Raw genomic sequence first — 14,776 nt, forward strand, 5'->3', positions numbered from 1 at the left:
AGGAGACTTTTCCCTGGATTCCTCTGGGTTTTGGTCAGGCCCTAATCTGAGAGGTTGAGAAAGATGTGGGACACAAAATCAGGATCCCACCTGCTCTTCCTGACTTCCTTCAGTCTGGGGAAATGAATCCTTATTTAGCCCTCAGAGGAGCAGCTGGTGGAGTCTTTCTCCTCATTAGGGTTTGGATTAATTGTCCAGAGAAACTGTGGATACTCCATTCCTGGAAGAGTCCAAGGCCAGGCTGGACAGGGCTTGGAGCAAACTGGGACAGTGGGAGGTGTCCCTGCCATGGCAGGGGCTGGAACAAGGTGACCTTTAAGGTCTCTTCCCACTCAAACCATTCCAGAATTCCACGACCCTGTGGACATTCAGAGGGCAGAGCGAGGAACAATCCCGAGTTTTAAGAAAGGACGGAAGCTGCTTTCCAGGAGCACCCACAAAAAGGCAGGGCTGAGTTATCCACCCTGGGAGCTGATTTTAGCCACAACCACCCCTGTGGGATGTGCAAATTCCGGGCCTTTGGTGGTTCCCTCTCCACCTGCCCCTCTGGAAGGGCAGGAACGCCGCACATTCCCATAACCACATCCAACCCTGAAACTGTACTGGTTCCTGCCTTGCCCCCAGGACTTGGGGAAAGGAGAGGACAATCCCTACCTGCCTCCACGAGCTGTTAACCCTCCCTGCCCCAGAGGGGCATTTTGCCAAGGAGCAAGAATTCCCAAGGGAAGAAGAAGATGGGGCTGGTGGTACCCACCACGTGACCGACGGATGGCGGGGCCTTTCCCAACCCTGTGTGTGTCACCAGGCAGATCCACAGGCAGAGAACAAACCAAACCCAAGCCACTGCTCCCCCCAGGGTGGCTTGTCCCCTCCCAGGACGATGGCACTGCACCCTCCCTGCGCGCCTCCTGCTTTCCTGGGGGACGCTCCCGTCCTCCTTGGCCGCCTGAGGGATCCAAGGACCACGCAGGGCCTTGCAGCCCTCCCTGGTGAGCTCCCAGGATCTCCGGTGTCCAGCAGGTCTGGAGAGCTCTTGTCATCACCAGGAGAACGTGGATCATGGAATTAATGGATGGCATCACCCACTGGCCACGCTGGTGGCTCACGTTTGTTTTTTTTTTTTTTTTCCCCACAAATAACTTAATCTCTCATTCCACAGAACAGAGGAGCTGCATGGAAACCCTTGGAATCCGCCGCATGGCCTGATGGTCTTTTCCCACTAAATGCTCTCCAGGAACCTTTTTATCATCCTTTGGCTGATTTTTTTTTTTTTTCTCCCCCTCCTCCTGTCTTTACATCACTGTCTCTCTCTCCTCTTCCACAAGGACCGTGGGTCTGTCTCCGTCGTAAAGCCCGGAGCCGTTCAGGTATTCCTCATCTTTGTTGTACTGCTCCGGGCCGGAGGAGGGCATGGAATTCTCTGAAATGGAGCCATTTTTCACATAACCTGGCAAATTCCGGTGGCCGTTGAGGGTCCCTGGAATAAGTCTCGTGTTGAGGTGGAGGGCAAGCGCCCCTCTGGTGGCTACATTTGTGATGCTGGTGTGGGAAACCATTGGTCCATAACTGTAGGTTGTGCTCCCACTCCGGGCTTTCCTTTTAAAGTCAAGTGCTAAAGTCCACCTGCTCCATGATTTCTTTATTTCTGCTTGGACCTGAGCGGGGGAAAAAAAGGAGGGGGGGAAAAAAAACAAAACCCATGAGTGGGAGAAGAAAAATGCCAGGAAAGTGTGGTGTCCGTGGATGGAAAGTGGGGACTTGGAATTTCATGGTCTTTATGGGTCCCTTCCAAATCAGGAGATTCTGTGATTCCATGAAATTGGAATAAATTCACATTAAATATATGACAAATTCGCATTAAATAAATTATAAATTCACATTAAATAAATAATAAATTCACATTTGATAAATAATAAATTCACATTTAAATAAACAATAAATTCACATTAAACCTGCCCTTTCCAAATGAGATATTGGACAGTGGGAAAGCTTGAATGGCTGAAAACGTCTGGCCGGAAAGGTGGGATAGCTCTGCCCAAGGGTTGAGGGATGGAGAGCAGCACATCCAGGAGGGAATTGTCTCAGTGTCCCCACAAAAATCAAGTGTCAGTGGGAAAACCACCTTGAGAGGCACTTGAATCCTGAGAAACTGCCCTGGAATGGGAATTTTAGACTGGGTCTAAAGTAGGTTGCTAAATTTAGGATGAGATCAATTCCCCGTAGATTTTTTCCTTGTTTTGTCTGCAGAACATAAACAGTGATATTTTTTTTTTAGTTTTATTTCCCTTTAAAATCCATAAATTTGGGTCATAAATTCCCTTTAAAATCCATAAATTTCATTTTATTACAGTCCATGGAAGTTCTTCCCTGGGGTGCAGCCACTGACCATCTACTTTTTTAATTAGCAGTAACAGAGGGAATTAATGGAAATGAAGAAATTAAAGTATATTATTCTGGAAGTAGATAAAAAAGTCAAAAGAATCTGGAAAAAATCCAGATTTTTTTTTTTTTTTTTGTTAATCGGTGACTCTATCAATCCATTTTTCTTCCTAATTTGAAATGAAGCAGCACGAAGCAGCACTTGTGCTAGGAAATTAAAAATTCCACATTTTTTTTCTCCATTAGCTGCTTCCAGTAGCTCATTTATGGGTGCCATGCTGACCTGGGGGTTTTCCACCAGAAAAAAATGAGGATTTGAGTTTTTTACGGGGACTGAGGGACCTTGGACTGCAAAATGAAGTTTTTCATTGTAGAAAAATGAGGATGTGCTGATGTGCATCCACCTGGGTGTGGAGTTAACCCAAGAAGGGAGGGAATGAAGATGTTCATGACTCACCTCTCCATTGCAAAAACAGTATATGATGGCAACAAAAAATCCCTGGAAGGAGGAAGAAACAACAAATTAATGGGAATTTAGGGAAATTTGGGTCTCTTTTCTGCCCAGCACCCCCAGGCTTCCCTGAGGTGGAAAATGTGTGTGAGAAATGTGGGATTGTTCAGTGGGGCAGGAGAGGGAAACAGAGAAAATTCCCTGTGGATGGAGCTCCTGGTGGACAAGGAGCCAGCAGAGTGGCCTGGGGGACAAGAGGCCAACGGGATCCTGGGGTGCATTGGGAAGAATTGGGAAGAACATTTTTTTCTGGACAGATTTCCCATTTTCTTGTTGAATTTTGCAAGTAGAAAACAGATTTGAGGCTCAAATATTTTCAAATCCCCTCATGAATTAATTCTAGTGTACGGTGAGCCCAGCCCTGCTTCCAAAGGCAGCCTGGCACCCACACTTCCCTCCTCTCCCTGCTGAAATTCCCACGTTTTCCCGGAGTTCCAGTACCTGGAAAGAGTTGAACAGCATTTCATAGTGCATTTGAACTTGCCAAAGAATCCCTGACACGTCTGTGTATGGCATAGCCATGAAAACAATATAGTGAACGCCAAACAGAGGCATAAGGACGAGGGTAGATTTCAGCAGCTTCCTGCAGGGGAAAAAAGGGAAAAACAGGGGGAAAAACAGGGAAAAAACAGGGGGAAAAAAACAAGGGGAAAAAACAGAGGGAAAAAACAAAAAGGGGAAAAAAAAGGAGGGGGAAAAGAGGGGGGAAAAGGGGGGGGAAAAGGGGGATAAAGGGGGATAAAGGGGGATAAAGAGGGAAAAGGGGGAAAAGGGGGAAAAGGGGGAAAAGGGGGAAAAAGGGGGAAAAAGGGGGAAAAAGGGGAAAAAAGGGGAAAAAGGGGGAAACAAAGGGGGAAACAAAGGGGGAAATGAAAAGGGGGAAAAGAAAAGGGGGAAAAGAAAAGGGGGAAAAGGGGGAAAGGGGGAAAAAGGAGGAAAAAAGGGGGAAAAATGGGGAAAACGAAGGGGGAACACAGGGGGAACAAAGGGGGAACACAAAGGGAAAAAACAAAGAAAAAACAAAGGGAAAAAAAGGGGAAAAAAAGGGAAAAAAACAAAGGGAAAAAAGGGGGGAAAAGGGAAAAAAAGGAAAAAAAAAAGGGAAAAAATGGGAAAAAAAAGGGAAAAAAAGGGAAAAAAGCAATTAGTGCATGGATAAACCTCCCCAGCACCACCAGCCCAGCCAGGTTTGTTACTGGGCACAAGTTGCTTTTGGTTTTCTCCTTGTCCCCTTGGATATGGGATGTTTACACAGGTGCTGTGGAATTCCACCTGGAATTCCAAGCTGTTGGTTCATGCTCCAGCGTGGGCCAGTCCAACCCTGGACATGGCCCTGTGTGGTGATGGAGGTGACAATACTGAGGTGGCTTTTCCAGCCTCAGACCAACTCCAGGCTTGGTTCAGGATCATGGGGGGACGTTAGAAAGGAATCTGTGCTGCAATTCCAGCCCTCAGGCTCCAACCAAAATCCACCAAATCCCCTTATCCCTAAAGGATGGCTCTCCATCTTCCCGCGGTCCTACACGACCCCGCAGTGGCTGCCACTGCTTGGGCAGGAGGGTGGAGAATTGACTTCCAGAGGTCTTTTCCAACCTCAACCACTCCGCTGAGGCAAGACAGGAAAATCCACCCTGGATCAGTGGCTCCCGTGCCATGAGCAGACCTGGAGCAGAGGGAGCTGGGTTAGGAGTGGAATTATTCCAGATATCTAGGGGAAGAGGACAGAGCAGAGGTGAACACTCCTAGGAGGTGCCTTGGGCTTCAGCATCACTTGGAAAAGCTCCTTTTTTTAGGAAGCAGCTCCACCTCAGCACAGGATCAGTGCTGGGGACTCCATGGAGGCACCACAACCTGGAATACTGGGCTGGGCTGGCTCGGGAGGGAATCAGCTTTGCCTGGAAGTGACATTAATTGAGGGATTAGACCTTGCGCCAAGAGTTCCAGCAAGTCCCCGAGTGCAGCAGGGATCGGGAAGGGCGGGAATCACTCCCAGAAAGGCCCGGCACCGCCTCTGTCCAGCGCTGCAAACCACCGAGGGAATTTAACACTTTAAAAGGAGCAGGCCGCATCCAAACCATAATTAATGGCAAAGCTTCAGCCGGGGAGAAGTAAATAAATGGATAAATCAGAGCCCTGACAGGGCAGCGAGGAGAACTGGGAGGTGTTTTCCTGCCAAATCTCCCTCCTGCCTCAAATGTGTGTTTGGAGAGGGAGGTGGGAGCGATGAGCTCATGGTTTACATCCCAGACCATTCCACTCTCCCCGCTTCCCAAGTGTCCTGTTGGGCAATCCAGGAGATCCCGAGAAGCCTTGGGAGCTCTCAAGCAGCCGTGGTGTCCCAGCAATCTGATTTTTCCATCCAGTTTTTGACCGTGCTACAAATAACCTGAATTATCAAGGGAGACGAGCTGGCAGGACAAAGGAAAACCAAACAAAAAACGAAACCAAGTTGGAATCTTTTTTTCAGTTCAGCCAAGGCACTGGAACACCCGCTCAAGGGCAGGTTTAACCACTAGGCCAAGCTTAACAAAGCACAGGAGGGAAATAAAAATAAGCAAATAAACTGATACAAGTTTTACGGCCTTCAACAGCACAAACAACGTTTTAATTTTTGCACTTTGGGTTCAAAAACTGGCTGAAGAGCGGGAATTCCTCCCTAACCTCCAGCAGGCTGGATTTGAAAGGTTTAGGAGAGTTTTAAATTGCTCTGCTTCATCCTGCATTGGGATACCACACTTGGAAGACAACAAACTTTTGGAGTTATTTTAGGTGGCACCAGTGTCGCCCTGGGCTTTGTCCGCAGCCAAGGGGGTGAACCAAGGACTTTGTCCCATCCCAGAGAGGGGACAGGGCAGGTGACACTCACCTGTACTGTTGTCTCGAGTCGCACCTCCCTGCATTCGTCTCTCGGAGCTTGGTTGCGAGGACTCTGATAATATTGATAAAGAGAATAAAATTTACCTGCAGGGAAAAGAAAACAAACAACAAAGAAATGAGAGCTGTTAAAAAAAAATGGATGAAAATGGTGGAGTTGTTGGGTTGGTGTTTTCCCCCAGGGGAGGCAGGGGATGGGATGGGATGGGGGAGGAATCTCCTCCTGTGGAAGGGATGAGTGTTCCAGGAATGATCCCAGGGTTTTTAACCTTCAGGGAGAATACGGAACAGCTCACGAGTTGTGGACATCTCACATGGAAACATCGGAGCCAGCCAGCCCAGCAGGCACCCGGAGGAGGCCAAAATGGGGTTTTATTTGTCTTTACAGCCCAGCTGGGATTAAGATCCCCTCAGGATACCAGGAGCACTCGTAGGATGTCTTCCCACATTTCCGTGTGCAAAAGGAAAGAGGAGCAAGCCCAAGGCACCACGGTGAAGACACAGAATGGAGATGACGGTTCAAGAATGCAGAAGGGCAATGGAACTGTTGGATTTCTCCCATATTCCCACTTCCTCTGGGAAGTGTTTAGGATGGAGCGGGCGAGGACAGTCAGGGAATATCATCTACTGCCCTTCAGAGGGACACATCCGTGAACCCAGCCCGTGGCCAGCTGCTCAAGATAATTCCAGTGGTGCCTTGGAATAGGCTGCCCCAGGAAGAAGTGGAATCCCCATCCCAGGAAGTGGTGGAATCCCGTGTGATGTGGCACCTGGGGACAAGGCTTAGTGGTGACCATGATGGTGCTAGGAGAATGGTTGGCCTTGACCTGGGAGAACATTTCCAACCTTCATTTTCCAACCTCAATTCCAACTCCATAATTCATAACTCTGTGATTCCAGTCTCGTCCTACAGGAACGCACTGAGGAAAATTTAATGGCAACACCTCACGGAGAGGAGAGATGGGCTGGCACTGGGGAGATTCCCATCTTTGTGGAGCTCTTCAGAGCTTGGTTTCCCTGGATTCCACCAGCTGCTGGCCCAGCCAAACCCATCCATGGGATTATGGAGAGGGCACAGGCAGAACCACCCTGTAACCTCAATGAGCGGATCCACGTTGTTGGAAAATGCCTACGGATTCCTCTGGAGCCTCCAGCATTTCAAGACATTAAAGTACACCACACCACACACCGGCTCGGAGTTTTAGGGAGGGACCATTGTGAACCTCAAGCAGGATTATCCAGGAGACCTCCTTGGATTCACTTTGGCTGGAGCCAGAGCAGATCCGTGTTCTGGCTTTTCCATGACGGAGATTTCTCCACCAAAACCATTGGAGAGTTGTTCCCACGGTCAATTATCCTCCCTGGGAAAACCAGGAATTCCCTGAGCTGCTGAGCCAGCAGGGGCTGGTTTGCCATGGCTTTGTCTCCTGTGGCTGGAGTCCTCCTCCTTTGAGGAGGTGGAAGCTCGTTTGGAACTGTTCTCCATAAAAAAAGCAGGGAAGTACGTGCCACACCCTTTCCGTCACTGGGATACGGGTGAAAATTCTCTCCCATATCCATTTCCCTGTTTTCATGAGGTTTGTGGGAATTTTACACCCCTGCAACGCCATTCCCTGAGTTCCATTTGGCTGAAATTCCCTGACTGAGGAACGGATAGACCAACAGGCAGGGAAGGACAGAGCCTGGGGGCATTTAATTCCTTGGAAACCATCTGAAAGGGAGAAACCACGCAGGATTTATGTCTCTATAGGAGCTTTTCCAGCTTTAAAGGCTCCAAAGTGGGATCTTGTTCTGCATTTGTTGGCAAAATTAAAGATGCCCAACCTCATCACACCCAGGAGGGAAACTCCTCCGATTTCCCCAAACGTGCGAAATTTGAAAAGAAATCCAGACAAAGGAATCACATCCCAATTAGCAGAAAGTGGAGAGATTTTAAACCCCTCAGCCTCCAAAATCTCATCCAGAAAATGCAGAACTTAGTCCAGCAACGGGGGAATGGCAGAAGCAGCCAAGTGAACAATACGAACCCACAGAAATTAAACAGACACAACCCATTAAATATTTTTGCATAATAAACAGCTGGATCTGCAGATTGCCAGGGCACAGGCACAGCCTCCTGGAGAAACCTTATTTTTCCAAGGATGAGCCTCAATTGGTCTCTTTCTCCTCTGCTAATTGGCCTTCAAATTAAATGTGATGGGGTTGCTGGAATTAATTTAATTGAACCATCTCAACTTTCTTCTCCAGGCTCTGCTGTTCCATTTCCAAAGACGCGGTCTTGGTGATGTGTTTCTTCCAAGGAATTGCTGGAGCCAGGTGGAGAATTTCCACCAAAAGGATGAAATCCAGCCCCCCTCCCAAAACCCCAAAAAATCTCACCTAAGGACACAGATGGGCACATCCACCTCGGAAAATTTCCTGCTCTTTGTGTGTCTGGTGTTCTTCTCACCCACACTGAGCATCTTCCAAGGCCTCCTGATTTGGGAGGCAGGAGGAAGAGCCTGATTCCAAACCCTCTGGACCGTGGAGAGATTCCTACCAGACCCACTCATCCATGAGTAGAAAGGGAGATGGGATCTGGGGGAGTGCATGAGCTCTTTGACATGGATTCCACCAGGAGACTGAGCAATGGAGAACCCCAAATAAACGTGGGGGGGGGGGGGGGGGGGGAAGAGGGTAATTAATGAATTCATTAATTAGGACATAACTGAATTCACCTGGTGCAGATAATTAAATCTTTTAATGCTGTCTCCAGCTTTGGAGCTCCTGTGTCGGGATAATGTCACTTGGATCCTTCCTTTCCCCTCTGGCTGCTGGGTGGGGGCTGGAATGATCCACCCTCAGTGATTAAAGATCCAATCAAAGCTGGGATGGTTTCATTTCCCTTCCCACCTCAGGCTTCCCCAGCTTTTACCAGATCAGAAATAATGGGATAACCCTGAAACATGCCCGGGAAAAGCTTTGGTCCAGCTACAGACCCCAAATTCCATCTCTTCCCACTGGAGATGACTGGTAAGAATCTGTTATGGGCCCTGAGAGTTTTCAGGATCATCCGGGTTGGAAATATTGCCTTGAATGTTGGTTTCATTGATGATTTTAGGGTCTTAGCCCTGAAAACGTGGGATTTTTCTCTCCTTGGAGTCACTCACAAACCCTTCTGCCATATTCAGCTGCCAAAATTCCAGGCAGGACAAACATAAACCCCTCAAAGTGGACATAAGGCAGGATTTTTGATAACAGGGCGATTAGAGTAGGAAATCCTGGATCGGCTCTTCCCAAGGACCCAAAGGCCTCCCAGCCCCTCACTCATCCCCTACTCACCACGATAGCTGCCAGGATGGGCACCTGAATAATCCACTTTAAATTGCCAGCACTCAAGTCCCAACACCTGAGGAGAGATGGACATCCTGTCAGGAAAGCACTGGAAGAGCAATCGACTCCAGAGCTCTGTTGGAAAAATCCCCCTGGAAGGATGAACTCCTCCAAAGCCTGGTGGAAGAACCTTGCTCTAACCCTGCCTGCACTCAGTGAGACTTGGGAATATCCCTTTTCCTGCTGTTATGCTACCAAAAAATGAGAATATTCCCATGGTTGGGATGGTTCTGCTCTCCAGGGGGTGAAGTTCTTTCCAGCTCTTTCCACACCCATCCGGACTCGTCCCTTCCAGGCAGGAACAGATCCTTTTCCACTTCTTCACTTCCTCACCAGAAATAAAAAAATCCCTCCATTAAAACTAATCCAGGTTTTGTGAACACAGGAGAGGCTGAACTGATGCGGGATCACAGAATCCTGGAATGGGTTGGGTTGGAAGGGACCTTAAAGATGTTTTAATTCCAAATCCCTGCCACGGGAGAGAGGTTGCTCCAAGCCCTTCCAGCTTGGCCTTGGACATTTCCAAGGATGAGGCAGCCACAGCTTCTCTGGGTGACCTTTGCCAGGGCTTCCCCACCCTCACAGGGAAGAATTTTTCCCAATATCCCATCCATCCGTGCCCTGTGGCAGTGGGAAGCCATTCCATGTGTCCTGGTGAATAATCCTCTGCAGCTTCCCTGCAGGCCTCTTCAATCCTGGACATGCCCCTGCTCATGGCAGGGGGTTGGATTAGCTGACCTTTAAAGGTCTTTTCCAACCCAACCATTCCACGATTCCCCCTTGGAATAAACCTGCACAACTTCCCATGGGGACAGGGGGTGATGAGGACAATGCTGGGGTTCCGCACTCACTTCCCGGGGGTTTCCTTCAACCCTGCCCTTGTAGCCGAAATCCCCCAAAGTCTTTTATCTCCATCCACCTTCAGTCCTTATCCCAGTGAGGACTGGGAGGGCCAATTAGTGATGATGTGGGGATGTTGGGATGTTGGGATGCAATCCTCCATCTGCCAAGAGGGATTGGATGCGATAGGATGCAATGGGATTGCTCTTATTTGCTCCCAGGAGTTTCCAGCAGACGCTGGAAAGGCTGACTCGGTGTTAATTATTCTGTTGGAATTCTCTCCAGCTCTGGAGGCAGGAATGGCACAGCCTTTTCCTCATCTGATCCAGGTAACCCCCACACAGCATTGGCAGTTTTCCCAGGTCAGCTTCTCAGGGAAGGAAGGCTGGGAAGCCACCAGGGCTCCCGGGAACCTCTGTGAGGATGAGCCGGTGTCACGGATGTGTCACCCTTCAGCAGCTCTGCTGATCCACCCGCACAAGCCTGGAGCTGAAATCCCCTTTGGAAAGCAGTGTCTTCCCATGCAGAGCCATTTGGGAATGCCCAGGGACCCTTGGATGGAGGATCCTGGGAACACGGAAGCGCTTGTGTGGTCAAGCCTGGGAGTTTTGGGGGAGAGGCCAGCTTGGACAGGGCTTGGAGCAGCCTGGGATAATGGAAGGAGCCCCTGCCCATGGCACGGGTGGAACGGGACGTGCTTTAAAGTCCCTTCCAACCCAAACCATCCTGGGATTGTAAAATCCATGGAGGAGTTACAGTTCTACCACCCCCCCACCACCAAACCCCTCTGACTCTGCTGCAGCTGCTGTGTCCCAAATTCATTCCTGCTCATTCAGGATTTTAAGGATCCCTGTCTTGTCCCTGCCCCACTGTGACAGTCCCCTTATCTCCAGGGATAACAACTGCAGGTATTCCCATTTACTGGATCCTGCAAAAGGAAAGGAAAAATTGTCCTTCCCTTCCATCCACCACCTCCTCCAAAAGTTAATGATGTCAGAGTGGAATTCCAGCTTTGCCTGGTTCTTTCTCCTTTTGGATTCACCCATAAATCCCACAAAACTCTGCACGCAAGAGGGAGAGAAGGAAACCCAGTGGGACTTACTCTGTGTCGGCCAGAGTGGCTCTGACGCTGGCCCACACTGTGACAAACACAGCAGGGAGTCCTGCAAAAGAACACAGGTGACACGAGGTCAGTGGGGACCGATGGCTCCGGCACCGAAATTCCAGGTGGAGTGGGTTTGGGGAAGGCGGAAGGAGCAGCTTTTAATTATTCAGGCACGATTGAGACTGGGAAAGGCTGAGCTTGCACATCTGAGAGCCGAACCGGTTCAGTTTGGGGTGCTCACCACAAAGACATTGAGGGGCTGGAGCATGTCCAGGAAGGAAAAGGAGTTGGGAAGGGTGTGGAAAACTCCTGAGGGAGCTGGGAAAGGAGCTCAGCCTGGAGAAAAAGGGGATCAGGGGTTCTTTGTGGCTCTGCACAACTCCTGCCAGGAGGGGACAGCCGGGCGATCGGGCTGTGCTCCCAGGGAACAGGGACAGGAGGAGAGGGAACGGCCTCAGGCTGGGCCAGGGCAGGCTCAGGGTGGATACTGGGAAAATTCCTTCCCCCAAAGGGGCTGTTACACATTGGGACTGCCCAGGGCATCGGGGAGTCCCCATCCCTGGAGGGGTTTAAATCCCTGTGGATGTGGCACTCGGGGACATGGTCAAGGGTGGCTTTGGCAGTGCTGGGAATGGTTGGACTCGAGGATCTCCGAGGCCTGGGAGTGAAGGAGCCTGAGAGACTGAAACCGGCTTTGGCCAACTCATCCCGTGGGAAGCAGAGAGCTCTGCTCTGGAGCCAGGCTGGGAGAGCTGGGAATGTTCACCTGGAGAAGGGAAGGATCCAGGGAAAGCTCAGAGCCCCTGCCAGGGCCTGAAGGGGCTCCAGGAGAGCTGGAGAGGGACTGGGGACAAGCATGGAGGGACAGGACACAGGGAATGGCTCCCACTGCCAGAGGACAGGGATGGATGGTATACTGGGATGGAATTCCTGGCTGGGATGGTGGGGAGGGGCTGGGATGGAATTCCCAGAGCAGCTGAGGCTGCCCCTGGATCCTTGGAAGTGCCCAAGGCCAGGTTGGACAGGGCTTGGATCACCCTGGGACAGTGGGAGGTGTCTCTGCCCATGGCAGGGGTTGGGAATGGGATGATCCTCATGACCCCATCCAACCCAAACTATTCCATGATTCCATGACTCCAATGGTTTTATGCAGCACACTTTTTCCAAGATATTTCCTCCCTTCCTTCACATCAAGGAAAGGTAGAGCAGGAGTCAGGCTCCGACAGCTTCTCCCAGAAAATCCCTGGATGGATTGGAAGCTCTGTTAAATACGAGAGAGCTGCTGCACGAAGCAGAGAAATGCTAAAATTCAGGATTATGCTTCCAAAATATGCAGCCAAAGCTTCATTCCCAAAGGAACCATCCTGATTTCATCACAGCTACCCCAGGCCATCATCTTTTCCCTATGAAACGTGGAAGAAGAATTCCCCCATATCCAAATGCAACCTTGTATTTATTTTTCTTTAGGGTCCAGTTATTTGTACAACTGAGTCCCCTACTGGCTTCCCTTAAAAAGCAGGATCCAATCCACAGTAGCTTCCACAAATTTGGGAAGAATGACCCCTTTCAGGTGGAAAAAAAAAATTATTAAAAAATAAATAAAGGCGACATTTATCAGCGGGGACTGTGAAGAGGCTGTTCCCAGTCTAAGCTCACTGGGGCTCGGGGATAAGCCCAGGCTTAACTTTCAGCATGCACTTAAGTCTCATTAGGGTGCTTAAAGGTTTTCCTGACCACGGGGTGTGGAGCAGGGACGGCTGTGTCCCAAACCCAGGGACAACGGGGCCCTTATCCAGGCCGGGAGCTGGGAATGCCGAGGTAATATAAGAAAGCATAAATAATTAAACACAGAGCCTCACTCAGGCCCAGCGCTCCTACAAAGCCACATTTATAAGGAATTCACCCCGCTCCACAATTCCCTGTGCTGCAGGCACTGGGAAGAAAATCCTTGACCTGTCACACTGGGAACTCGGAGTGAGGGAAGTGAGGGCTCGGGGAAGGTGACAGGCACCAGCTTTTCCTCCTCCCTGCCATCCACCCATTCCAGGCTCTGGAAAATCATCCAAGGCTTAAATGGATTGAAATTTTTGGAGATCTTTCAGTTTGTATCCACTGAGGAACTGCCATGTTGAAAGGCTGTAGATGGAATATTGGATATTCCCACTACAGCAAAGCTCTGAGTCTGAAGGATGGATTTTTTGGGAGATTTGGATGTGCCTGACAGGAATCTGTTCCTCTCTTGCCTGTCCTGAGCTTCAGAAGAGACACAATTCCCATTCTTAAAATCCTGGGCCGACTTTGAGCTCCCAAGCAACAATAAAATACCCAGGGGAAAACAGTTATCCCTAAAAATCCCAACATGTGCATGGATGGATGATGGATGATGGATGATGGATGATGGATGGATGATGGATGATGGATGGATGGATGGATGGATGGATGATGGATGGATGGATGATGGATGGATGATGGATGGATGATGGATGATGGATGGATGGATGGATGATGGATGATGGATGGATGGATGGATGGATGGATGGATGGATGGATGGATGGATGATGGATGGATGATGGATGGATGATGGATGGATGATGGATGGATGGATGGATGGATGGATGGATGGATGGATGGATGGATGGATGATGGATGGATGGATGGATGATGGATGGATGGATGGATGGATGATGGATGGATGATGGATGGATGATGGATGATGGATGGATGGATGGATGGATGATGGATGGATGGATGATGGATGATGGATGATGGATGGATGATGGATGGATGATGGATGGATGATGGATGATGGATGATGGATGGATGGATGATGGATGGATGATGGATGATGGATGGATGGATGGATGATGGATGATGTATGGATGGATGATGGATGGATGGATGGATGATGGATGGATGGATGGATGGATGGATGATGGATGATGGATGGATGGATGGATGATGGATGGATGCATGGATGATGGATGGATGATGGATGGATGATGGATGATGGATGGATGATGGATGGATGGATGGATGGATGGATGGATGGATGGATGATGGATGGATGGATGGATGATGGATGGATGATGGATGATGGATGATGGATGATGGATGGATGGATGGATGGATGATGGATGGATGATGGATGGACGATGGATGGATGATGGATGATGGATGATGGATGTTGGATGGATGGATGGATGATGGATGGATGATGGATGATGGATGGACGATGGATGATGGATGGATGGATGATGGATGGAAGATGGATGATGGATGGAAGATGGATGATGGATGGATGATGGGTGATGGATGGATGGATGGATTATGGATGGATGGATGGATGGATGATGGATGGATGGATGGATGGATGGATGGATGATGGATGGATGGATGATGGATGGATGGATGATGGATGGATGGATGATGGATGTGCTCCCTGACTCCAGCCCAGCCCTTGCCGTGCCGTGAGCGACTTGTACAGAATCCACATTGTATGCGCTGTGCATTTCCAGCCACACACACAGTGTGTACAATGCAGGTGCTATAAAGTCAGGAATCTCCCCAGCAGTCGGAAAACGGGAAAGATCTGCTGGCCACCCCACCCGCTCGAGGGCTTTTCCTGTGTCCGTGTCTCCTAGAAGCTGGAAAAATGGGTTGCATGCATGGGAGTGAGGGAGTGACTGCTGGAAGG

At 49.6% G+C, this 14,776-nt stretch overlaps 1 protein-coding gene across 1 annotated transcript in view; it reads right to left on the reverse strand.

The window, feature by feature from the left end:
* Positions 1-1,098: 1,098 nt before the first annotated feature.
* Positions 1,099-14,776, reverse strand: part of PTH1R (parathyroid hormone 1 receptor) — a 73,837-nt gene continuing 60,159 nt past the window's right edge. Inside the window, exons 8-13 of the mRNA XM_038128243.1 lie at positions 11,079-11,139; positions 9,086-9,152; positions 5,757-5,851; positions 3,332-3,473; positions 2,837-2,878; positions 1,099-1,655 (exon numbers count right to left, since the gene is read on the reverse strand). Coding sequence (XP_037984171.1) covers positions 1,293-1,655; positions 2,837-2,878; positions 3,332-3,473; positions 5,757-5,851; positions 9,086-9,152; positions 11,079-11,139 — 770 coding nt within the window. The 3' untranslated portion in view covers positions 1,099-1,292. The remainder of the gene's footprint in view (positions 1,656-2,836; positions 2,879-3,331; positions 3,474-5,756; positions 5,852-9,085; positions 9,153-11,078; positions 11,140-14,776) is intronic.

This window comes from Motacilla alba, chromosome 2, assembly GCF_015832195.1.
Source record: "Motacilla alba alba isolate MOTALB_02 chromosome 2, Motacilla_alba_V1.0_pri, whole genome shotgun sequence".
In the NCBI taxonomy this organism is placed as follows: Eukaryota; Metazoa; Chordata; class Aves; order Passeriformes; family Motacillidae; genus Motacilla; species Motacilla alba.